This window comes from Xenopus tropicalis, chromosome 8 (genome assembly GCF_000004195.4).
Source record: "Xenopus tropicalis strain Nigerian chromosome 8, UCB_Xtro_10.0, whole genome shotgun sequence".
In the NCBI taxonomy this organism is placed as follows: Eukaryota; Metazoa; Chordata; class Amphibia; order Anura; family Pipidae; genus Xenopus; species Xenopus tropicalis.
The window spans coordinates 139,975,837-140,000,900 of NC_030684.2; the positions used below are offsets into that span (position 1 = coordinate 139,975,837).

Genomic DNA, 25,064 nt, shown 5'->3' on the forward strand with positions numbered 1-25,064 from the left:
TAGCATAGACTATATACCCCTGGGGGTGAATTGTGTTTTCCCCCATGTTAAATGGAAGAGACATAACGCAACAACATGGGATAGGAACTTGGCTGCATCTGTACATAACGAGCAAATACAGAGGTGTCTTCTTGTGAACTCGTAACTATGTCCATATACAAGTATTTACATAGACTTCACTCTTCAGTAGTCCATTCATAGAATCAGTGACTGACGTTGAAGTTCTCATAGAGGGCAGAGTTGGGTTCCCTTTGAGTTACGTTACCTTTGGTGCCTCCTCCTTTCACAACAGCATATGTAACAGAGCCTTCACCCTGAATGAATAACAAAGCCTTATCATAAGTCAGCTCTACATACAGTCAAAGTATTAATGGAAACTAAGAGCCCAAAATGATGAGCCTTATGCACCGAGCTTACTGTATCACCTAGATGCTGACTTATTTATGATCTTGGTCCTAAGAGGAGATCTTACATGTCTCCCCCGATATGTTGTATATGTAATTGTCTATCCCTGGGGGGGAGATACATGTGGGGGAGACAACAAAATAAATAAAAAGACAAGGCCCCCCATTCTGGCACATACACAAGATTTTGGGGTGATTCAAAGCTTGCCTTGTACCCACAAAATGGTGCCTGCTTGCTGTGATTGTGTAATTTCAAGACTGAAAAAGGAAAAAAGATTTATATTATTTATACAGTGTAAGTGAAGTTTATTTTACTTAATAAACTTTGGAATTAAATACATTAAGGAAAACAGAGCAGGGAGAGGTTTGTCCTGTTTGATTGAACTTGCAGACCTGATACTGAGGAAAACTTAAAGCATCGAATGGCAATATTGTATGCACTTAATTTTTTCATTAAAATCTGACATAACTACATTTTAGATCATTTTTACTTTTGCCTAAGTCCATTAGATAAGCTAGAAAGTCTTTATCTCTTCCTTTATACTTTTTATTTGTTCATATTAAAGGACTATGAGACCTGTTAATGCTTAATTGGCAAGATACTCACTTTTTCACTAGTGGGAACAGATAGACCTGAAAAGGATAAGTTACATGTTTGAGCTTCACTTTTCCACACATACAGTAAACTACAGTTTCAACTTGTGCCTAGAAGCAATTTCTAATGTTAAAGGAAAACTGTACCCCCAATAATAATATAAAAATATATTGCATAAACAGCTCCTATGTAAAACCCTGCTTCATCTAAATAAACCATTTTTATATAAATATACTTTTTTAGTAGTATGTGCCATTGGATAATCCTAAATAGCAAAATGCCATTTTGAGTACTAAGGGCCGCCCCCTGGGATCATAGAATTCACAGTGCACACAAACAAGCCAAGGCACACATACATGCTAGGCCCCATCAGCCAATGAATGGGCAGAGTTCTGCCGTTTGCTCCCACACTACTTCCTGTTACAGTTAGAGCTGCATCACTTCCTGTCAGCTGATCTCTGAGGGAGCACACAGCCCATCACTAAATGGCAGCTCAAGGGAAAGGATGTAAAAGGACAATATTTACTGATATATATATTCCAGTTTGGGGAGATTCTTTAATAGGCCACTTAACATAGTTTATATTATCTGTTGGTTACATATTCATTGTGGGGGTGTAGTTTTCCTTTAAATGTTATAGTGAATGTTGATGGTTCCTGGATATACTGTACACTATTAGACTTAAACTGACCTTTTGTAGGGAGTTTGAGATCTATGTAGGTGTAACACACATCCTTTTCATTTGCATGGGCTTCCGTTGGTGCTAAAATATAAGAGAGTTTGTTACATCATTTAGCTAAGCCATGTTTATTACAGATCTTGTTTGCCCACAGGTGCCCCCTTTCTAATAATACAACTGCCAACAATACAAACGCCTCAACTTCTGCTGGAACTCAGAAATCATGCTGGGATCTATCTATAATAGGCTGAGATATGGACAGCACCCATTGATTGGGTTGACTTCTATTTTTATAGAATGTCTTATAGATGTCTTCTATGAGAGAGATAGTCTGCCCCAAACTCATCACTAAATATAAAATATTCACTTTCATTTTGGCCTATCAAAACTTCAGGAGCAAATGGACACACTGAATTGAAGCTGAGCGCCATTTTGCTTCATGGGGTAATAGGTTTCCCTATTTAATATCTAGTATAAATAAATTTAAAGCAACTGGACTTGTTTGGTAATCACTGAAGATGTTTCACTACTCATCCGAGCAGCTTCTTCTGTTCAACTGACTGGTATGGGAAGTCCTCAGCATATATACTCTCCCACTAATCCAATACAGCTGACTGGTATGGGAAGCCCTCAGCATATATACTCTTCCACTAATCCAATACTACTGACTGGTATGGGAAGCCCTCAGCATATGTACTCTTCCACTAATCCAATACAACTGACTGGTATGGGAAGCCCTCGGCATATATACTCTCCCACTAATCCAATACAACTGACTGGTATGGGAAGCCCTCAGCATATATACTCTTCCACTAATCCAATACAACTGACTGGTATGGGAAGCCCTCAGCATATATACTCTCCCACTAATCCAATACAACTGACTGGTATGGGAAGCCCTCAGCATATATACTCTTCCACTAATCCAATACAACTGACTGGTATGGGAAGCCCTCAGCATATATATTCTCCCACTAATCCAATACAACTGACTGGTATGGGAAGCCCTCAGCATATATACTCTCCCACTAATCCAATACAACTGACTGGTATGGGAAGCCCTCAGCATATATACTCTTCCACTAATCCAATACAACTGACTGGTATGGGAAGCCCTCAGCATATATACTCTTCCACTAATCCAATACAACTGACTGGTATGGGAAGCCCTCAGCATATATACTCTCCCACTAATCCAATACAACTGACTGGTATGGGAAGCCCTCAGCATATATACTCTCCCACTAATCCAATACAACCGACTGGTATGGGAAGCCCTCAGCATATATACTCTTCCACTAATCCAATACAACTGACTGGTATGGGAAGCCCTCAGCATATATACTCTCCCACTAATCCAATACAACTGACTGGTATGGGAAGCCCTCAGCATATATACTCTCCCACTAATCCAATACAACCGACTGGTATGGGAAGCCCTCAGCATATATACTCTCCCACTAATCCAATACAACTGACTGGTATGGGAAGCCCTCAGCATATATACTCTTCCACTAATCCAATACAACTGACTGGTATGGGAAGCCCTCAGCATATATACTCTTCCACTAATCCAATACAACCGACTGGTATGGGAAGCCCTCAGCATATATACTCTCCCACTAATCCAATACAACTGACTGGTATGGGAAGCCCTCAGCATATATATTCTCCCACTAATCCAATACAACTGACTGGTATGGGAAGCCCTCAGCATATATACTCTCCCACTAATCCAATACAATTGACTGGTATGGGAAGCCCTCAGCATATATTCTCTTCCACTAATCCAATACAACTGACTGGTATGGGAAGCCCTCAGCATATATACTCTTCCACTAATCCAATCACAATGGCACTATGTAACTCTTCAGAGAGGTGACATCTGAAACTCACAGAGGATTAGTGGAAGAGTATATATGCTGAGGGCTTCCCATACCAGTCAGTTGTATTGGATTAGTGGAAGAGTACATATGCTGAGGGCTTCCCATACCAGTCAGTTGTATTGGATTAGTGGAAGAGTATATATGCTGAGGGCTTCCCATACCAGTCAGTTGTATTGGATTAGTGGGAGAGTATATATGCTGAGGGCTTCCCATACCAGTCAGTTGTATTGGATTAGTGGGAGAGTATATATGCTGAGGGCTTCCCATACCAGTCAGTTGTATTGGATTAGTGGGAGAGTATATATGCTGAAGGCTTCCCATACCAGTCAGTTGTATTGGATTAGTGGAAGAGTATATATGCTGAGGGCTTCCCATACCAGTCAGTTGTATTGGATTAGTGGAAGAGTATATATGCTGAGGGCTTCCCATACCAGTCAGTTGTATTGGATTAGTGGGAGAGTATATATGCTGAGGGCTTCCCATACCAGTCAGTTGTATTGGATTAGTGGAAGAGTACATATGCTGAGGACTTCCCATACCAGTCAGTTGAACTGAAGAAGCTGCTCGGATGAGTAGTGAAATGTCTTCAATGATTACCAAACAAGTCCAGTTGCTTTAAATTTATTTATACTAGATATACCTTGATATACCATGACCTGGATGAATGAAAATCTTCATAGACATTTTCCCTATTTAACTTTATCACCCGTCGGAATCCTCGCTTCCTGATGCAAATCTCTTGCAAGGAGAAAGTATGTGGAGAATTGTTTTCCAGGTTGGGGAAAGAATTATTAAATCCTAAAGCATTGGTAAAGTTCTGTTGGGCAGAATGTTACTAACCATTGATAAAGTGCCCCCTCAGTGTATATTTTTAGCATTTTCTATGCATAAATCACTTCCCATAAAGTTTCTTGTCCAATTCCTAAGTAATAAGAAGCATCCTGATTGCTGGCAATACATTTAGCACCCAGAATTCAAAAACTTGTTTCCCCTTAAATTTACTAAATGGTCGCCTGTGACTTCTATCTTCTATCCTTCTATCCTGAGAGTTATAATATTTACTGACCATCGATATACAGATTCTGCTCGTCATTGGTTTCCGGCTGTCTTTCTGCTTCTTGTTGTCTGGGGAAAAAAATTGTACTTTTCAAATATTATTTGAACCAAAACCAAACCCACAGGGATAGTTTGCCCATGGTCTATGATTTTTGAAGCACATATCCTCAAGTATCTGATGGTTATCAGGGAATTATGGGGCAGAGATCAGCTCTTCAAAAAATTATGCATAAGAACTAATTTATACACAATTTTGATTTGCAGATGGATGCCAAGCAGCCATTTTTTATGGTTTGCCTGTTGCTTTAAAAGTCAAAACTGGAGAAATAGTAGAGACTGTTGTAGAGAGCCCAGTAAATTAGGTGACCTAGAAAAATGCTTATTTTTAATGCAGCAATATTTGGGCCTTCTTGCTCTGGGTTATTCAAAGCAATATTTTGTCCCCACTAGTACTGGCAAAGGGCTCAGTGCAATTTCCAATGGATAGGGACCCAAGATTTCCAATGGGTAGGGACCCAAGATTTCCAATGGGTAGGGACCCGAGATTTCCAATGGGTAGGGACCCGAGATTTCCAATGGGCAGGGACCCGAGATTTCCAATGGGCAGGGACCCGAGATTTCCAATGGGCAGGGACCCGAGATTTCCAATGGGCAGGGACCCGAGATTTCCAATGGGCAGGGACCCGAGATTTCCAATGGGCAGGGACCCGAGATTTCCAATGGGCAGGGACCCGAGATTTTCAATGAGCAGGGACCCGAGATTTCCAATGGGCAGGGACCCGAGATTTCCAATGGGCAGGGACCCGAGATTTCCAATGGGCAGGGACCCGAGATTTCCAATGGCCAGGGACCCAAGATTTTCAATGGGTAGGGACCCAAGATTTCTAATGGATAGGGATCCAAGATTTTCAATGGGTAGGGACCCAAGATTTCTAATTGGTAGGAACCCAAGATTTTCAGTGGCTAGGGACCCAAGATTTCCAATGGGCAGGGACCCAAGATTTTCAATGGCTAGGGACCCAAGATTTCCAATGGGCAGGGACCCAAGATTTCAAGTAGTGGCCTTGGATATTTCTAGGGTCCCTAGCCAATTCCAAAAATAATTCACAGAGTCCTAACTCTATGCAACTTGTAGACATATATCCTTTTGTTGGGGACATTTGGATCTATGGGTCCTTATGTAAATTGGAATTAAAAGTATAATTAGCCAATTATATATATACTGTATATATACCCCCCAGCCACCCCCTTCAATTTTTGTTAATTAGATAGGTGGAGTTAGTAAAAAAAACAATGATAATGAATCAAATTCTGCAACTACTCACCTTATACGAGCATTACTATTTGAACCACCTGAAAAGACAATAAAGGGCAATGTACCTTTTTAGAAGCTCACAGTGTAAACAGTGTTTAGGCAGCAAATGAGTTCTAGAACATACAACATAGGAAGGCATATTTTCCATCTGCTTCTTATTCTACCTTTTCCTGGAACAGTTGCCATGAATCTGGCATGACCTGCAGATGTGTTTTTCACTTTATCTGTGGTATAGGCAAGGAGCTATCAACTGATATGGCCCCACACCTTACATGGAAGCCAAGTGTTGATAGCTGGGTTCTCCATATTTAAAGGAGGTATTACTAGGGCACACCAGGCTTGTGTATGCAAACTATTACTTTCTCTTTCCCAGATTGGGCTCGTGGACAATTGACGGATCAGATAACAAAGCACTTAAGTCAAATTGAGAAGTCTATGGTAGCAAATTTTGGACTAGGAAACAGCACATATATACAAATGAAGCACTGGCAATCCCAAATGGTTTCTGTTATCCATTCATTAATTTTATTAAATGGCTCATAAATACGATAAAGCATTTAAAAAAAAAAAGATGTTCAGCTATCCCAACCAAATTTGATATCTCCAGAAATCTTTTTGAATTACTAGAGCTCCATCTATACTTGTACAGGGATATTACATGCTGTTTCTAATAGTGAATAGTTCATGCACTGGGTCCACTCCCAGCAAATTTTAGATATGTACTGTAGCTCAAATGATCCACCATTTCCCACCATACTACTTTGACATAATATAAATCATAGTCCATCAAGGATAATGATGTGCTGTTACCTGAAGTTGCTGGGCAAAAGTGGCAGCTGAAGAAAGATAAGGAAGCGGCAATTTTGAACTTGTAGAGAAGAAGAACCACAAAAATAATGAGGATCGGCAATGCCAAAGTGATACCTATGCCCACCACTGCGTAGCTCCTCTCTATTAAAAGAAGGTACATAGCATTAATCATTAGGTTGGGTCTCCTGTAACAAGTTGTAGATGTAATAATGATTCGAGTAAATTGTATGTCAGAATTCACATAACCCAATAGGTCCTACCTGTGATAGTTATGGTGACAATGTTGCTTTCAGCAGTGAATATCCTGTTGGGAGACAGCTGGTTGCTGGCCTGGCACTGGTATACTCCTGTATGATACCATTGCACAGAATTTATACACAGCACCTTCTCAGATTCAAACTCCACCTGGTACGATCCTGAGATAGGAACCTGGTCTACGTTCTCATTATTGTAAACCCAAAGTAATGAGGGACTGGTGCCTTTTGCCACAGAACAGGTCAAACACAGGCTGTTCTCCGCCCTGACTTCAAGAACGTCCATTCCAGGACTAATAGTAACATTTGCCACCGGTTCTGTTGGAAGAACAATACTGTTATTCTGTTGCACAACCTGTATGTAGAGTATAGCATTAGGCTTTGGCTATGGGAAGTCCTCTTCAAGTATTCCAGTCATGGTAAAATGCATGCAGATTTGTTTATTGACCCCATTCAACTTTCTTGCCCCCAAACATGCTTCTTTTTCTGCAATTTAATTTACCAAGCAGGCATTACAGTATGATGTAGCCTTTGCAGTTATCATAAGCTCTATCTGTAGGTGGTTGGAGGCACTTACCCATCACAGACAAGGTGACTCCCTCGCTGTATCTCAAAGTGCTGGAGACATCATTCCGTACTGCACAGAGATAGGGACCAGCCATGGTGAGAGAAGTGATGGTCACATTGAGTTGAGTTGCTGCTTTCTGGGGCCCTTTGATGCTTCCTATGATATCTTCCATGTGATAAAACTGATATTCCTTGGGGAAGGAGCGACTCTTGGACTCACAGAGAAGATTCACTGTATCACCCACTGCGACTTCTTTGGGACTGACTCTCAGCAGAGGTATCCTGACTTTAACAGGAGGAAGAGAAGATACAAATTTGTGTCATATATGATTCTATGACACATGGAATTCAGCTATAAATAACATAAATGACTGTTTACTAGATAATGGAGCTTACCTATGAGATATATCAAATAAGATCACAAAACTTCTCCTACTTACCACTGACAGAGATCCAGGTGTTGGTGCTTCTGATGGAAACCTTAGTATCTTCTGTAGTAACAATGCACTGATATTCTCCACCGTAACCTTCAGGAACAGCTTCCACCACAAAATGCTGCTCTTGAGAACTTGCCCTTTTCTCTTCACAGGCCGTTCTTTTATGTTTACACCATGAAAATATCAATGATCCAACCCATTTGTCCACAGAGCAGAACACCTCCAGCTTCTCTCCGGCATAGACCTGCCCTTGGGGTGGTTCAAGCCTCACTGTGACCTCAGAAGCTTGTTGGGCTGGACAAAAAGAACAGACATACGTTGATATTATATAGACTTTTTATAATAATGAAACTTTTCGTAGAGCAGATTGTTGATTTAACAAGCATGGTATAAGTATAGGATGAGCATTTATTTTCTTTTAGCTGACTTATTTGGTTACATATCCTTCCAACACATATACAGGAGCTGGAATTAGTCATAAAGCACCTACAGTTTATTGGAACTCTCTGGAACATGGACCTCTTGATATATTACAGGTTCTTTGGTTCTTGCTTTTTCCAGAAAATGGTTTGTTTGTTGTATTCAACAACCAGCAGAGATATGACGTATTTATTACAGGTGTGGATCAAGTACAGGTACTGTTTTATTATTACAGAGAAAAGGGAATAATTTAACCATTAAATAAACCCAATAGGGCTATTCTGCCCCAATAAGGGGTAATTATATCTTAGTTGGGATCAAGTACAGGCACTGTTTTATTATTACAGAGAAAAGGGAATCATTTAACCATGAAATAAACCCAATAGGGCTGTTCTGCCCCCAATAAGGGGTAATTATATCTTAGTTGGGATCAAGTACAGGTACTGTTTTATTATTACAGAGAAAAGGGAATCATTTAACCATTAAATAAACCCAATAGGGCTGTTCTGCCCCCAATAAGGGGTAATTATATCTTAGTTGGGATCAAGTACAGGTACTGTTTTATTATTACAGAGAAAAGGGAATCATTTAACCATTAAATAAACCCAATAGGGCTGTTCTGCCCCCAATAAGGGGTAATTATATCTTAGTTGGGATCAAGTACAGGTACTGTTTTATTATTACAGAGAAAAGGGAATCATTTAACCATTAAATAAACCCAATAGGGCTGTTCTGCCCCCAATAAGGGGTAATTATATCTTAGTTGGGATCAAGTACAGGTACTGTTTTATTATTACAGAGAAAAGGGAATCATTTAACCATTAAATAAACCCAATAGGGCTGTTCTGCCCCAATAAGGGGTAATTATATCTTAGTTGGGATCAAGTACAGGTTCTGTTTTATTATTACAGAGAAAAGGGAATCATTTAACCATTAAATAAACCCAATAGGGCTGTTCTGCCCCAATAAGGGGTAATTATATCTTAGTTGGGATCAAGTACAGGTACCGTTTTATTATTACAGAGAAAAGGGAATCATTTAACCATTAAATAAACCCAATAGGGCTGTTCTGCCCCCAATAAGGGGTAATTATATCTTAGTTGGGATCAAGTACAGGTACTGTTTTATTATTACAGTGAAAAGGGAATCATTTAACCATTAAATAAACCCAATAGGGCTGTTCTGCCCCAATAAGGGGTAATTATATCTTAGTTGGGATCAAGTACAGGTACTGTTTTATTATTACAGAAAAATAGGATATCATTTTTAAAAATTAGAATTATTTTATTATAATTAAGTCTATGGGAGATGGCCTTCCCGTAATTCAGAACTTTCTGCATAACGGGTTTCCAAATAGCGGTTCCTATACAAGTATATGCTAACAGAAGCCAGGAGCACAGGAAACAAAAAGGGACTACTAGAAATATTAAGAATATTGATGAATGTGTAAGGGGACAAAAGCACTTTGGAGAGATTCGTAAGGAATTTTAATTTGGATGGGTTTACACTTCATGTACAATAGCTGAACTGAGAATATAGCCCTTTTTTTATCTTTTCATCAGTCATGAAAGAACTCAAATGATTAGAACCATGCATTTAATCAGTTAAAGAGATCTTTCCAACAAGAAGGACTCATATAACAAAATTGGAAAAAATTTTACCATGTGGATTATTCAGCTTACAGTACAGTTTCTTAAATAAATAAATAAATATATATATATATATATATATAGGCCTGCTATCTTAAAGGGGACATGTCACCCTAAGAAATAATTCCAAATTTAGTTCTATCATGTTAGTCAAGCAACTAAACTTCACTTTCACTGTAGAAATAATATAAATCTTGTTTCCTTCAGCCTTGGAATTACACAATAACAGCCAGCAGGCAGGCGCCATTTTGTGGGCACTGTTAGTAAGGCAAGCTTTGTATCACCCCAAATTCTTGTGTATGTGCCAGAATGGGGGACCTGATGCCCAGGCTCATGCACTGGCTACACAATTAGATGGTAAGAAGGGAGGGGAAAGTTAGATGTGCAGTTACATCTAGTGCTAAATGGAAAGTGAAAGAAAATGTAGACCCACCTCTATAGAGGCGGGGCAGGCAATATATGATTGACAGGTAGGATTTTGAAATGCCTTTATAATGGGTATGGATGTGTTAATAAAAAAAAATTTGGGTTTGAAAAGGACTTTCAACTTACAGCTTTTTATATCTGGGTGACAGTTCCACTTTAAAGAATAAAGAAAAGATAGCAACAGGTAGGATGTTGTATACAGAAGTATGTGTAACTGAATGTAATAGTTTTCATAAAAATATTATTCATAAACACTGGGATCAGTCAGATCCCATACCTGGCCAGACTCACCATAATCCGTTTAGGATAATTTATAGGAGAGCTCTCTTTACTATATCAGTGAAGGAAATGGTGTACAGAAAGAAGATCTTAATATATCCTGGCAAAAGGAAATTAACTGGAACTGAAGGGACTGAACTGAATAAAAAGGTTGGGGTCTATCCGGATCCAAGTTGGGACTGGGCACCTACAGAGACTGTACCAGGAGTGGATAGACTGCACGGGTTCCTCAGGGCAGGATAATCAGTTATCCATAAAGTTGTTCTTTGCTTTATTTATTTATTTGCTGCAAACTGTGTGTGATTATTCCTAGTAGAAATCCCCTTGTGCTCCTCAGTGTCCACTAGGGGGCGGCACTGCGCTAAAATCCCAGTTCCCAGTACCCTCTTATGCAAAGAGTATTCATGCTCTTCTGAACTAAACAGCCCAGAGAAGTGAGTGTAATCTAATTGAGTGTGCCAAGAAAGGGTTCCACAAGTTTTAAGATTATCTTTATTATCAATCCTCCACAATTTCTTGGAAGTATTTTGCTTTGATTGGGATTTTTCCCAATTATTTTAGCATCATTTTTGCCTAAAATTGTTTATCATAAATAGACTTTACTCTATATTTTTGTTGGGATTTATAAAAGTCAATGTATTAATATTTGTAGTCAGGGATTGATAATTAGTCAGCTAATTGAGTGTTCCCACAATTTATTCATGAGTTATTAATCAGCGTTGAGCAATTCACATTTTTTAGAAATAATTTTTTGGAATAAATCAAATAATTTCAAGATTTCATCAGATTGAACTGGGATTGGTCAGAAGTTTCTGTTCTCTAGTGCAGACCTTGATGTCACTCAACTGTAATTCTACATTTTTTTTATCTTAAATTTTACTGAAAACTTAAATCTCCTCCATTTATTGGAGATGACACCATTTGCTTTCTTATTCTTTAAAGGAGAAGGAAAGTCATTTTGGCGTTTTACTACCAATAGATTCGCCACAATAGTGCAAGCTAGAAGGCTATATTTATTCTGCAGAAAGCTTTACTGTCTCCTGAGTAACAGCCCTAGAAGCTCCCTCTGTTTGTTTAAGATAGCAGCTGCCATTTTAGCTTGGTCTCAGTAGCTTCCTGCTGCAGCTCTGGCTGCTGGTAGCTCAGATTACACAGAGTTGTTAGTGGGTGCAATTTCTAATGGGAGGGGGAGCAAATTCTGATGGGAGGAGGAGAAGGGCAGGGTAGGGTGAGAGAGGAGCAAACTGAGCAGACTCGTGCCCGTGCCTTGAAGGATGTTTCTGAGAAAGGAAGTCTGACACAGAAGACCATGTGACACAAAAGAAGAAAATAAATCCTGTGTTTCTTTTGATAGAGGACTCAGAGCAGAGTTTCTGTGAGTGCTTATGGCTGTATTTACATAGACCTTTCTGATGAAGCTTACTTAATTAACCATGTTAAAGTTATTTCTCTCTGACCCAATATGGGTGACGTTTGTTTTTCAGTAGTGAACTGAACACCAGACTTTAGTACCAAATGAACCATGATATGATAGCCCAGCTGTAAGCCATGCCAATGATGAGTTGGAATCTGCGAGAGGGTAGTCTCAGGCATTGCCCAAGGTGAGCCAACTGCTCACAGTGGGTCTTTTAAAGCCTTATTAACATGAACCATCCTACCTTCAGCAGGATCCTAGCTCAGATGGTGAGGGTGCTCCTGTTATGCTTCATCACTTCACATTTTAGTTTTAAGTAAATTTTTGAATCAGGTAACCTATCAGTGCAAAGCTTTGCTCACCTGTCACCTGGATATTAATCTCATTGCTCCTCTTCTGCACCATGTTGTTTTTCATTCTAACCTCACAGGTATAACTCCCAGAATCCTCAAGCTGAGCTGAGGGGACTCCATATTGGTTGGATAAACTGAATCCCTGCACATTGTGCCCATTTCTGTAGAAAGCAAACTGCAGCTCTGTAGTCTCTCTGTGTGGGCTGAGCTCTGTGTCACATGTTATGGTCATGTGATCTCCTTCAGTCACCTGATTTGGACTTACTTTCATCACTGGTTTGGAGAAGAGCTCTAGAACCAGAACAGCATGATCAAATTATAATATCAAATAGCATTGTTTATAGATGCTGGTACTTTAAGCACCACCATCCCTTTAGTTGTTTGCTATAAATTCCAAGAAAAACCATGAAGTTTATGGATACTACTCTCCTAGTCAGTTAAGGAGGAAGAGAACTCTGCATAGTAGCATCTGGAACAGCTGGTCTACTGGCTAGCACAATAGTGCACAATTGCTGTTGAAAGTCATAATATAAGCAGTGCAAAACTGCTAAAATTGTGAAAACAAAAAATTTAAAAATCTATGAAATTGCAAATGGGTTTAGACAACCCCCCCTATGTAATAAAAGGCACTAATTATCAGTGGTGCTTAGCTAGGTTTGCCCAGGAGCAGTATTGCATAACCCTAAGAGGCTCAATAGTCAGCCATGTCCATAAACATTTTAGATATGATGAATAAAGGATATAGCTCACAACACTAAAAAAAAAGTAATAAAAGTTTACTTATCCTTTATGTCATCTGACCTATCAGTGCAAAGAATTGCTCACCTGTCACCTCGATATTGATCTCATTGCTCCTCTTCTGCACAGTCTGACTTTTTGTTCTAACCTCGCAGGTATATTTCCCAGCATCCTCCGGCTGAGCTGAGGAGACTCCATATTGGTTGGATGAACTGAATCCCTGCACATTGTGCCCATTTCTGTAGAAAGCAAACTGCAGCTCTGTAGTCTCTCTGTGTGGGCGGAGCTCTGTGTCACATGTTATGGTCATGTGATCTCCTTCTGTCAGGTGATTTTGACTCGCATTCACTATTGGTTTGGAGAACAGTTCTAGAACCCAAAAATGTTTAAAACAATGTCAGATATTGTTGCTTATAGACCATGGTACTTAATGGGCACCATCATAGGAAGATTGTTTGCACCACCAGGTACAGGCTAATAGGGCCCACACTCTAGTTAGTGGAACAATACTTTTTTTGCCCAAACATTGCTCATAGTTAGTTAATCATGACAACATGATTTTTTTAACAGACTTAAGTTATGGAGATCCAAATTACAGAAAGATCCGTTATCTGGAAAAACCCTGAATATTCTGTATGACAGGTCCCATACCTGTACTTATAATGAGTTTCTGTTTGAAATCTATAGTTGCAGAAAGTAAATTAATGCTTAAGGTAAATAATTCAGAATTATTTACTGTAATAATGGAAAAAACATTTGCCAAAAAATGTGAGAACCTGCTTAAAAATTTGCAAAACGCATAAAAAAATCATGAAATGCGCTTGTCCTGGATTCCGTGTGACTTTTTTCTATGTGCGCGACTCTTTTCTCACTCCATGTACATTAATGTCAAAGGACATTGTTCCTCTGAATTTTTTGTTGCAGGGAATTTTCAGCGCTGTTTTGTGAAAAAAATGAGCTGATAGTGAAATGCGGAATTTGCACGACGAATCCACGCCAGGTGAAAAAATTCACGGCAGGAGTAGAAAGGAATACATAAAACCCTAATAGAATTGTATGTTTATAAAATGAAACAAAAACAGCAACAAGGAGATAAGTCAGAACTAGTAATGAGTAGTGATGGGTGAAAAAATTAGGAAGGCATGGATTTGCGGCGAATTTGCGCGTTTCGCCATTGCCGGATCTCTTCGCGAAACAGAGACAAAATTTGCTGCTGGAACATGCGCCGTGCGGCCAAAAATTGTCGCCCACATCTCTCATCAATAGAATTGTCGCACGTCAAACGTATTGTCGCATGCAACAGGTTCTTTTTTTCCCAGAAAAATTTGGGAATCTTCAAAAGATTCACGAAACGGCGAAAAATTTGTGAATCGGGAAAATGTTGTGCGGCAAAAAAAAAATTGTCACCCGCGGCAAAAAAAACTGTTGCCCACGCCAATTCTTTTGACGCACGAGTACAGGCATGGGATCCCTTATCCGGAAACCCATTATCCAGAAAGCTCCGAATTACGGAAAGGCCGTCTCCCATAGACTCCATTTTAATAAAATAATATTTAATTTAAAAACTGATTTCCTTTTTCTCTGTAGTAATAAAACAGTTCCTTGTAATTGATTCCAACTAAGATATAATTACCCCTTATTGGGGCAGAACAGCCCTATTGGGTTTATTTAATGGTTAAATGATTCCCTTTTCTCTGTAATAATAAAACAGTACCTGTACTTGATCCCAACTAAGATATAATTACCCCTTATTGGGGCAGAACAGCCCTATTGGGTTTATTTCATGGTTAAATGATTCCCTTTTCTCTGTAATAATAAAACAGTACCTGTACTTGATCCCAACTAAGATATAATTACCCCTTATTGGGGGCAGAACAGCCCTATTGGGTTTATTTCATGGTTAAATGATTCCCTTTTCTCTGTAATAATAAAACAGTACCTGTACTTGATCCCAACTAAGATATAATTACCCCTTATTGGATGCAAAACAATCCTATGGGGTTTAATTAATGTTTTATTGATTTTTTAGTAGACTTAAGGTATGGGGATCCAAATTACGGAAAGACCCCTTATCCGGAATACCCTTGGTCCCGAGCATTCTGGAAAATGGGTCCTATACCTGTATTCTTTTGACACGGCAACAATTCTTTTGACGCCCACGCCAATTTATTTGACGCACGAGTATTCTTTTGACACCGCAACAATTTTTGGGCGCGCAGCAAATTTTTCCATGGCTATTTTTCTCATCCGTTTCGCGAAACGCATATATTCGGTGCGAATCAGTGCCTGCACATGAAATACATTGCAGTCGTGTCAAAAAAGTTTTAGTTGCATCAACAAAAGTTGTGCGGTAGGTGCGCTAAGCAAATTTTTGCCTTTTTGCAAATTTTTCTGCAAAGTTTCTGACTCGTCGCTATTCAGAACTACACAATAAATATTTAAGATGGGAATTATACAGGTTTACCTCTCACAGAAATATATGCTTGGCTAGAGTAACTATAATATATCAGAAGGTGTTTCACTTGTCGGGTACAACTGTACGAGCCACTCATTGCCATGTTTGCCGTTCCAACCAGAAATTTGCCATCAGAGGGGGAGGAGGCTATAACCTCATTGCCCCGGTACAGCACAGCATTTCTGGCAGAATACCCAGGGTACCCTGCACAGGCCACATATAGATCATCCCCTTCATACACATAGAGGGGTACTTTCAGGGCGAGCCAATCTGAAACCAAAAACATTACAAATGATGAACTTTCATGTACAACGTGAGCCTCAATTTAAGAAATAAATGAAATTCCATGTCGAGCAGATGAAAGGTTTAAGATAAATATTAAGTATAAAAATGGATCTGTCAGTACAAAAAGAGAGCAGAGGCCACAGCTTATTGATATTCAAGTGAAAAGGGTGGAATGGGCCAAAATGGTTGTTGAATCAGCCACCAATAGAATTTTTTTAGAAAAACGGGACTTGTCGAAATCGTTAGAACACCTTAAGTGGCCATACACCGTAAGAGCCACTCATTTGGCGAGATCGCCAAGTTAGCGGATCTTCTCCCAATATGCTCACCTACAGATGGACAATATCGGGCTAATTCCATCGTTTGCCCCTAGGGTTTTTGGCAGCTTAAACCTGGCGTACTTTTTGTCATTTACATAAAGTTTTATAAATCTTGAACCTTCGTGGTTTTTTAAAAAAAAATCTCAAATTTTTGGAGAATCATCTAGACTTTTTCAAGAAAAAACAAAACAATACTGCCAAAAAACACATACGTAAATCTAAAAAAAACCCCATAAAAAATCTGACTTTTCTCAGTAAGCCTTAGTAAATGGGCCCCTTTTTATTTATTCATATTTCATTTTAAAAAGTAAAATTTTTATACGAGATTACTGGTCTCTAAGAACCTTATAGTGAGTGATATTCTGAGACAGTTTGCAATTGGTATTATTTTTTTATTATTTGTAGTTTTTTAATTATTTCACTTTTTGTTCAGCAGCTCTCCAGCTTGGAATTTCAGCAGCTACTTGGTTGCCAGGGTCCAAGTTACCTTAGCAACCAGGGAGTGGTTTGGATGAGAGACTGGTATATGAATAGGAGAGGGGCTGAATAGAAAGATAAGTAATAAAAAGTAACAATAAAACTGGAGCCTCACAGAGCAGCAGGTTTTGGCTGCCGGGGTCAGTGACCCCCATTTCAAAACTGCAAAGAGTTTAAAGAAGAAGGCAAATAATGAAAAATAATATAACAAATAAATAATGAAGACCAATTGAAAAGTGGCTTAGAATAGGTCATGTTATAACATACTAAAAGTTTGGTTAAAGGTAAACCACCCCTTTAAAGAAGAGTCTCAACTTTAAAACATTTCCCTTTATACTTGTGTTTGATTTTTTTCTTGCATGAGTAAGAGGAGTGAAAGGGTTCGCCAAAGTTAGTGCGGGATCATTTTAGTTATTTTTTGGTATTTGCAGTGTTTGACCACTAGTTGGTAGTATTGGGTAAGGTTAAGATAGGTTAAGTAGTTTTAGTTGTAGTATTAGTGCCTGGCCACTAGGGGGAAGACAAAAGGGAAACGTCTAGAAGTTCTAGAAGGGCTAGAGGGTATAAAAGGAGAGTAAGAGAGGGTGTGGCTGTCCTTGGGCAATGGGAAACATCTGCAGCAGCATTAGGAGGCCCTGAAGACACTGGAGAGAGAAGGAACAGTGAGAAGTAGGTAGACACCAGGTGTAAGTATTGTAGAGTAGCTAGAATTTGGGTTAGCTTATCTTAAGAGCTCATCCTAGGGCATGTGAAACAGGCAAGGGCAGTTAGTATGGGCATCCCGCGCCCCACCAAGGAGAAAAAAGAGGTTAGCACCTCGGTGGGTACCCCGCAAGTTAGGGACCAGGTGTGTAGTTCAGGGTATAGTGAGGGCCCTGCTGTGCTTCCAGCTAATGTCTGAGAGGCTGTTTGGAGGGACCTAAGAGCACCAGGAAAGTCTGGTACCATTGGGCTAAGCTTTATAATCGGGGGAGTGGCGTCCCCCTGAGGAAATGTACTGGAGGCTGAAGGTGATAGGGGCAAATGAACAGAGGGAAGAGTGACTCCTTGGGACTGTGTACAGGGGTAAGTTAACCCACTTGGTGCAATTAACATCTGCTGCTTGTGTGTAAAGTTCTGCCTGTTCTGCGTCCATGTAAGTTGGAATAAACATAGTGTGTGTTGCAACTCCCTGCACCCTGGTGTTTCTCAGTGTGGGTGATGTAATCAAGAGGGGATTACTGCCTACATATATATGACTTATTTACTTTCACATTTTCATTGTCTTGGGCAAATTGCTTTTCAGAGTTTTGGGTCGTCTCCACCTTTATCTCCTCAATTCTCTCAATTTCCTCAACTTCTCTCGGCTATAGCCTCTCTCCATACACGCCGCTGCCATAGGAGTGATATCTTGGCTTCTCCAGGGGATTACAGCATGAAGGAACTCGCGCCAATGAAACAATGGCGCTGTGACTTTTAGGCTTGGGACTCCAGTTCTATGCTCCTTGAACCTTTTGTATTTTATATAAATGAGTAATTTCCATTTCCTGGACAGATAGGAACACAACGTAGCAGTCCTTCGGCAGCTGTATGCATAGGGGATCATGGGAAGTACTGACGGAGATGGAGAATTACCACTGGGCAAGGCCGGGAAGCCAAGGTAGTTGCCATCCACTTCAATGGCAGACAATCAGTGGCGGCATTTCAACGCTACACCAGCGGAGCAACCACTACATAGTCTTTAGGAAAATGACTCCAAAACCATAGAAAATATTATTATGATAAATTTAGAAAGTGATTTATTTAATTGTTAATATGGAAAAGGTGTATTGTTGGGCTTTTCGATCAACTGAGCAGTTAGGATCAAGACAAAGGGGGTTATTTCTGCTGGGTAATTGCAGCTTTCTGCCCTCAGAACACAGAGACCTGCATTTGCCCTGTGAATACAGTGTTACCTGCTTTTAGCAGCTTTGCTTTCATAAGGGGTGGGCAGAGGCTGGCATTTAGGTATCTCTATTACCACTCCCACCTATCCACTAACTTATACGTCATTCAGTTGTTTAAGTTAGCACTGGATGAAAAAAATCTGAGAAGGAAAGGAAACCCGAGAACTTTGAGATGGTTGATATGGAAATATTACCCCATTATTCTCCTGCTTGTTCCCCTCGGCTAATCAGCAATCTAATCATTCTACGTTTGCTAATCTGTCAGTTTATCTGCATTTATTCCAACTGATGGAAAAATGGAATACAATATATATTATTCTATATAATTCTGCATGTGATTGGTCTCCGTAGTCAGGCTGCATCCTGGGTCTCTTCCTACCTCTCTAACCATTCATTCACTGTCTCCTACGCTAACAAAACCTCATCTCCAGTTCCTCTTAATGTGGGGGTACCCCAAGGCTCTGTACTTAATGTGGGGGTACCCCGAGGCCCTGTACTTAATGTGGGGTACCCCAAGGCTCTGTACTTAATGTGGGGGTACCCCAAGGCTCTGTACTTAATGTGGGGGTACGTTGGGCCGTTGTTGTTCTCCCTTTACATGCTGTCTGTGGGAGATCTTATCCATTCATATCAACACCACTGTCAAAACCTGTCACTTTTTCTTACGCAATATTGCCAAAATCCGTCCCTTTCTTTCTACTGTAACAGCTAAGCTGCTCATGCATGCTCTCATCCTATCCCAACTGGGCTACTGTAACCTGCTACTAACCGGCCTCCCTAACTCCCATCTTTCCCCCCTACAGTCTATATTAAATACTGCTGCCAGAATTCTCCTCCTCTCTTCCCTTGTGTCTCCGTACGTTCCTGGCCGACTCCTCTGCTCCTCACTCGATCTCTTCCCTTGTGTCTCCGTACGTTCCTGGCCGACTCCTCTGCTCCTCACTCCATCTCTTCCCTTGTGTCTCCGTACGTTCCTGGCCGACTCCTCTGCTCCTCACTCCATCTCTTCCCTTGTGTCTCCGTACGTTCCTGGCCGACTCCTCTGCTCCTCACTACATCTCTTCCCTTGTGTCTCCATACGTTCCTGGCCGACCCCTCTGCTCCTTACTACATCTCTTCCCTTGTGTCTCCATACGTTCCTGGGCGACTCCTCTGCTCCTCACTCCATCTCTTCCCTTGTGTCTCCGTACGTTCCTGGCCGACTCCTCTGCTCCTCACTCCATCTCTTCCCTTGTGTCTCCGTACGTTCCTGGCCGACTCCTCTGCTCCTCACTCCATCTCTTCCCTTGTGTCTCCGTACGTTCCTGGCCGACTCCTCTGCTCCTCACTACATCTCTTCCCTTATGTCTCCGTACGTTCCTGGCCGACTCCTTCCTTCCTCGCAGAGCAACCATTTGGTTGCACCCCCACTACTGCTGCTGTTTCCCACCTTAACCCTTTCTGCCTTGCTGCCCCTCACATTGGGAATGCCCCCCCTGATTTCCTACGGAGAGAATCCTCCCTCAGTCTTTTTAAAACTAAACTTAAAGACTCCCTATTGGAGCACTCACCCAGCACCTGATCTGGGAACTGGCACTTATATTGTAATGTCACCCACTGTGACCTATAGCACTTATATTTGCCTATTTGTGTCTGTAAGTTACCCTCCCATATAGATTGTAAGCTCTACGGGGCAGGGACCTCCTTCCTCTTGTGCCTTTGACTCTTACCCTCCCATATAGATTGTAAGCTCTACGGGGCAGGGACCTCCATCCTCTTGTGTCTTTGTCTCTTACCCTCCCATATAGATTGTAAGCTCTACGGGGCAGGGACCTCCTTCCTCTTGTGCCTTTGTCTCTTACCCTCCCATATAGATTGTAAGCTCTATGGGGCAGGGACCTCCATCCTCTTGTGTCTTTGACTCTTAACTTATTGCAACTGTATTTATTTGTATTTATTGTTATACTTTGTATTGATCTTATTAACCCCCTGTTTGTATTAATGTATTCTACTGTACAGCGCTGCGTACATAAGTAACGCTTTATAAATAAACATATACATACATACATACATGAGAAGAAAACACTTACCATTACTGACTTGCAGCCTGACAGCTTCGCTCTTACTGCCGGTACCGGTTCGGCACTGATACCTTCCTCCATAGCCCACTTTGGGGTGATCAATTTTAAAACTCTTTTGATACATACGGATGAGCTGATTATCTTTATACCAGTAATAGATCTGCTCTCCTGTTCCAGAGGGATCCACATTGCAGGTGAGAGTTACAGATTCCTTGGTGAATACCGTGGACCAATTGGGATCAATGCTCACAAAGGGAATAGATGAATCTCCTGTAATAAGAGACAAAACAGTCCTACACATTCCTACTTTAGCCCTTTAACACCCAGCAACACAGTTTGTAAATGTCAACAACATACATTCTACTCTTAAATGAAGTCAGTGGAAATAAATTGTGTCCGGCACAATCATTGGCAGTTCAAAATGACACAGCAAATAATTCCCTCTGCCATTTAACATTTTATTCTTGTACCAACAAATGTATTTGTAGCTGTAATATTGGTGTGTAGGCGCCATCTCAGTGCATTGTGCCTGAGTCTGAGCTTTCAGCCAGCGCTACACATTAGAACTGCTTTCAGCTAACCTATTGTTTCTCCTACTCCCATGTAACTGGAGGAGTCCCAAGCCGGACTTGGATTTCTTACTACTGAGTGCTATTCTGATACCTACTGGGAGCTGCTATCTTGCTCCCTTCCCATTGCTCTGCTGATTGGCTGCTGGGGGTGAGGGGGGGGGGGATATCACTCCAACTTGCAGCGCAGCAGTAAAGTGTGAGTGAAGTTTATCAGAGCACAGGTCACATGGCTGTGGCACCCTGGGAAATGAAGAATATGGCTAGCCCCATGGGAAAAACAGATTACAATGCAGGATTTTGCCGGAGAAGCTCTATTAACTGATGGGGTTTTCCCATGACAGTATTGCTTTAAAAGACCTTTACAAGTTAAAAAGATCTTTGCCTCAAGCCTCATAATGACAGAACATCCAAGGCATTGTGGGAGTGGGAGAAATGGCTGAAATAAACTGTAATTTATGTATATTGAATAGTTCAGCGATGGGATAATATCAGGTATGTGCAATAAGCTCAGTGATAATTAGTATTATTGGTCCTTTAGAATAAACCCACATGTTGCTGTTTAGCAATTTGTTTAGATGTCTGGTGTATGGGCACCAGGAAGATTTTAGTTACATAGTTACATAGGGTTGAAAAAAGACCAGTGTCCATCAAGTTCAACCCATCCAAGTAAACCCAGCACACCTAACCCACACCTACCAATCTATACACTCACATACATAAACTATATATACAACCACTAGTACTAACTGTAGGTATTAGTATCACAATAGCCTTGGATATTCTAGTGTATAACTGTTGATGATAAATGGTTAAAAAGAAGTCAAATTGGTGATTGTGTGAGAGGTTCACAGGAGTTGCATAATTATATTAGAAGGACTTGCCTTGGTTTTCTGTAATCACTGCTGTAAAATGAAACAAAGGATAAATTAGAATTATATCTATACTATACATTATATACAGGAATACAATGATTCTTAGCTTTTAACAAGGGTACAGATATATAGAAACATTGGGGTAACAGTCACCCTGCTATAGTTCCAGGGGTACCCAGGGCACAAATAAGCACTCACCCGAAATCCCCCCCTAACTGGCCTTCAGGCTGGGCCCCCTTAGCCCATAACAAGGTTACAGATATATAGAAACATTGGGGTAACAGTCACCCTGCTATAGTTCCAGGGGTACCCAGGGCACAAATAAGCACTCACCCCAAATCCCCCCTAACTGGCCTTCAGGCTGGGCCCCCTTAGCCCATAACAAGGTTACAGATATATAGAAACATTGGGGTAACAGTCACCCCGCTATAGTTCCAGGGGTACCCAGGGCACAAATAAGCACTCACCCCAAATCCCCCCCTAACTGGCCTTCAGGCTGGGCCCCCTTAGCCCATAACAAGGTTACAGATATATAGAAACATTGGGGTAACAGTCACCCCGCTATAGTTCCAGGGATATCCAGGGCACAAATAAGCACTCACCCCAAATCCCCCCCTAACTGGCCTTCAGGCTGGGCCCCCTTAGCCCATAACAAGGTTACAGATATATAGAAACATTGGGGTAACAGTCACCCCGCTATAGTTCCAGGGGTACCCAGGGCACAAATAAGCACTCACCCCAAATCCCCCCCTAACTGGCCTTCAGGCTGGGCCCCCTTAGCTCATAACAAGGTTACAGATATATAGAAACATTGGGGTAACAGTCACCCTGCTATAGTTCCAGGGGTACCCGGGGCACAAATAAGCACTCACCCCAAATCCCCCCCTAACTGGCCTTCAGGCTGGGCCCCCTTAGCCCATAACAAGGTTACAGATATATAGAAACATTGGGGTAACAGTCACCCCGCTATAGTTCCAGGGGTACCCAGGGCACAAATAAGCACTCACCCCAAATCCCCCCTAACTGGCCTTCAGGCTGGGCCCCCTTAGCTCATAACAAGGTTACAGATATATAGAAACATTGGGGTAACAGTCACCCTGCTATAGTTCCAGGGGTACCCAGGGCACAAATAAGCACTCACCCCAAATCCCCCCCTAACTGGCCTTCAGGCTGGGCCCCCTTAGCCCATAACAAGGTTACAGATATATAGAAACATTGGGGTAACAGTCACCCTGCTATAGTTCCAGGGGTACCCAGGGCACAAATAAGCACTCACCCCAAATCCCCCCCTAACTGGCCTTCAGGCTGGGCCCCCTTAGCCCATAACAGGGTTACAGATATATAGAAACATTGGGGTAACAGTCACCCTGCTATAGTTCCAGGGGTACCCTGGGCACAAATAAGCACTCACCCCAAATCCCCCCTAACTGGCCTTCAGGCTGGGCCCCCTTAGCCCATAACAAGGTTACAGATATATAGAAACATTGGGGTAACAGTCACCCCGCTATAGTTCCAGGGGTACCCAGGGCACAAATAAGCACTCACCCCAAATCCCCCCCTAACTGGCCTTCAGGCTGGGCCCCCTTAGCCCATAACAAGGTTACAGATATATAGAAACATTGGGGTAACAGTCACCCCGCTATAGTTCCAGGGGTACCCAGGGCACAAATAAGCACTTACCCCAAATCCCCCCTAACTGGCCTTCAGGCTGGGCCCCCTTAGCCCATAACAAGGTTACAGATATATAGAAACATTGGGGTAACAGTCACTCTAATAAAGAAATAAAGCAAATTAAAGAGAACTCACAGAGCAGGAGTAGTAAGCGGAGAGGGGACATGGCGGCTGTACCTCAGTATATCAGACTATGGGTGCTGCTGTATAAAGGGAGACACATGCAAAACTCATTTTCACTTCCCTCTTCCTATAGCTGAGAATATATTGCTGCACATCTGTGTTTTATTTATTTATTTATTTTTTTCATTTTCTTATTTCCCTGTGTTTAAGGTAGAGATAATTCTATGGCCACTAATTCTGAAGCAAATGCTGCCAATTGCTCCTTTGTGCACCATTACTTTGTTGAGAGACACCACAGCATTACAGCAATGGGTATGAAAAACTGCCTTGGTTCCCAGTGTATTTACTTTACCATTAGTGCTATTGTGTTCTGGGGAATAACCAATCCAATACTTATCCTCAGTCTAGCACTGGGTACCCAGGGGCCACTGGAAGAAGTAGCCTCAAGGGTCCAGCACGTTGGTTGTAAGTCTCTGGAGCTTCTGGCAAATGTGTGTTCAATTTACACTTTTTGACATTTTCATCCACCATTGATTTTGAAGGGTGAGTGTGAATCTTCTCACTTTCTCTCCCTTCCTTCCTCTTTACTCCACAGAGACTTTTTAGCGAATAATAAGTCAACAACTTATTTAATATCTTAACCCCTGAAACTATATCAGGGTGAGTGTTACCCCAATGTTTCTATATATGTGTAACCTTGTTATGGGCTAAGGGGGCCCAGCCTGAAGGCTAGTTAGGGGGGGATTTGGGGTGAGTGCTTATTTGTGCCCTGGGTACCCCTGAAACTATATCAGGGTGACTGTTACCCCAATGTTTCTATATATCTGTAACCTTGTTATGGGCTAAGGGGGCCCAGCCTGAAGGCCAGTTAGGGGGGGATTTGGGGTGAGTGCTTATTTGTGCCCTGGGTACCCCTGGAACTATAGTAGGGTGACTGTTACCCCAATGTTTCTATATATCTGTAACCTTGTTATGGGCTAAGGGGGCCCAGCCTGAAGGCCAGTTAGGGGGGGATTTGGGGT

General features: G+C 41.3%; 1 protein-coding gene across 1 annotated transcript; it reads right to left on the reverse strand.

The window, feature by feature from the left end:
- Window positions 1-203: 203 nt before the first annotated feature.
- On the reverse strand, window positions 204-24,085 carry LOC100494621 (type I TM-receptor XFL1.5). Its single transcript, XM_031891841.1, has 13 exons — window positions 24,055-24,085; window positions 22,258-22,278; window positions 20,814-21,074; window positions 15,747-16,007; window positions 12,554-12,835; window positions 8,007-8,297; window positions 7,577-7,852; window positions 7,006-7,317; window positions 6,746-6,886; window positions 5,946-5,973; window positions 4,631-4,689; window positions 1,671-1,762; window positions 204-314 (listed from the first exon to the last, which is right to left on the reverse strand). The coding sequence occupies exons 1-13, from the start codon at window positions 24,083-24,085 to the stop codon at window positions 204-206; spliced, it is 2,166 nt and encodes a 721-aa protein (XP_031747701.1).
- Between the last annotated feature and the right edge of the window lie 979 nt (window positions 24,086-25,064).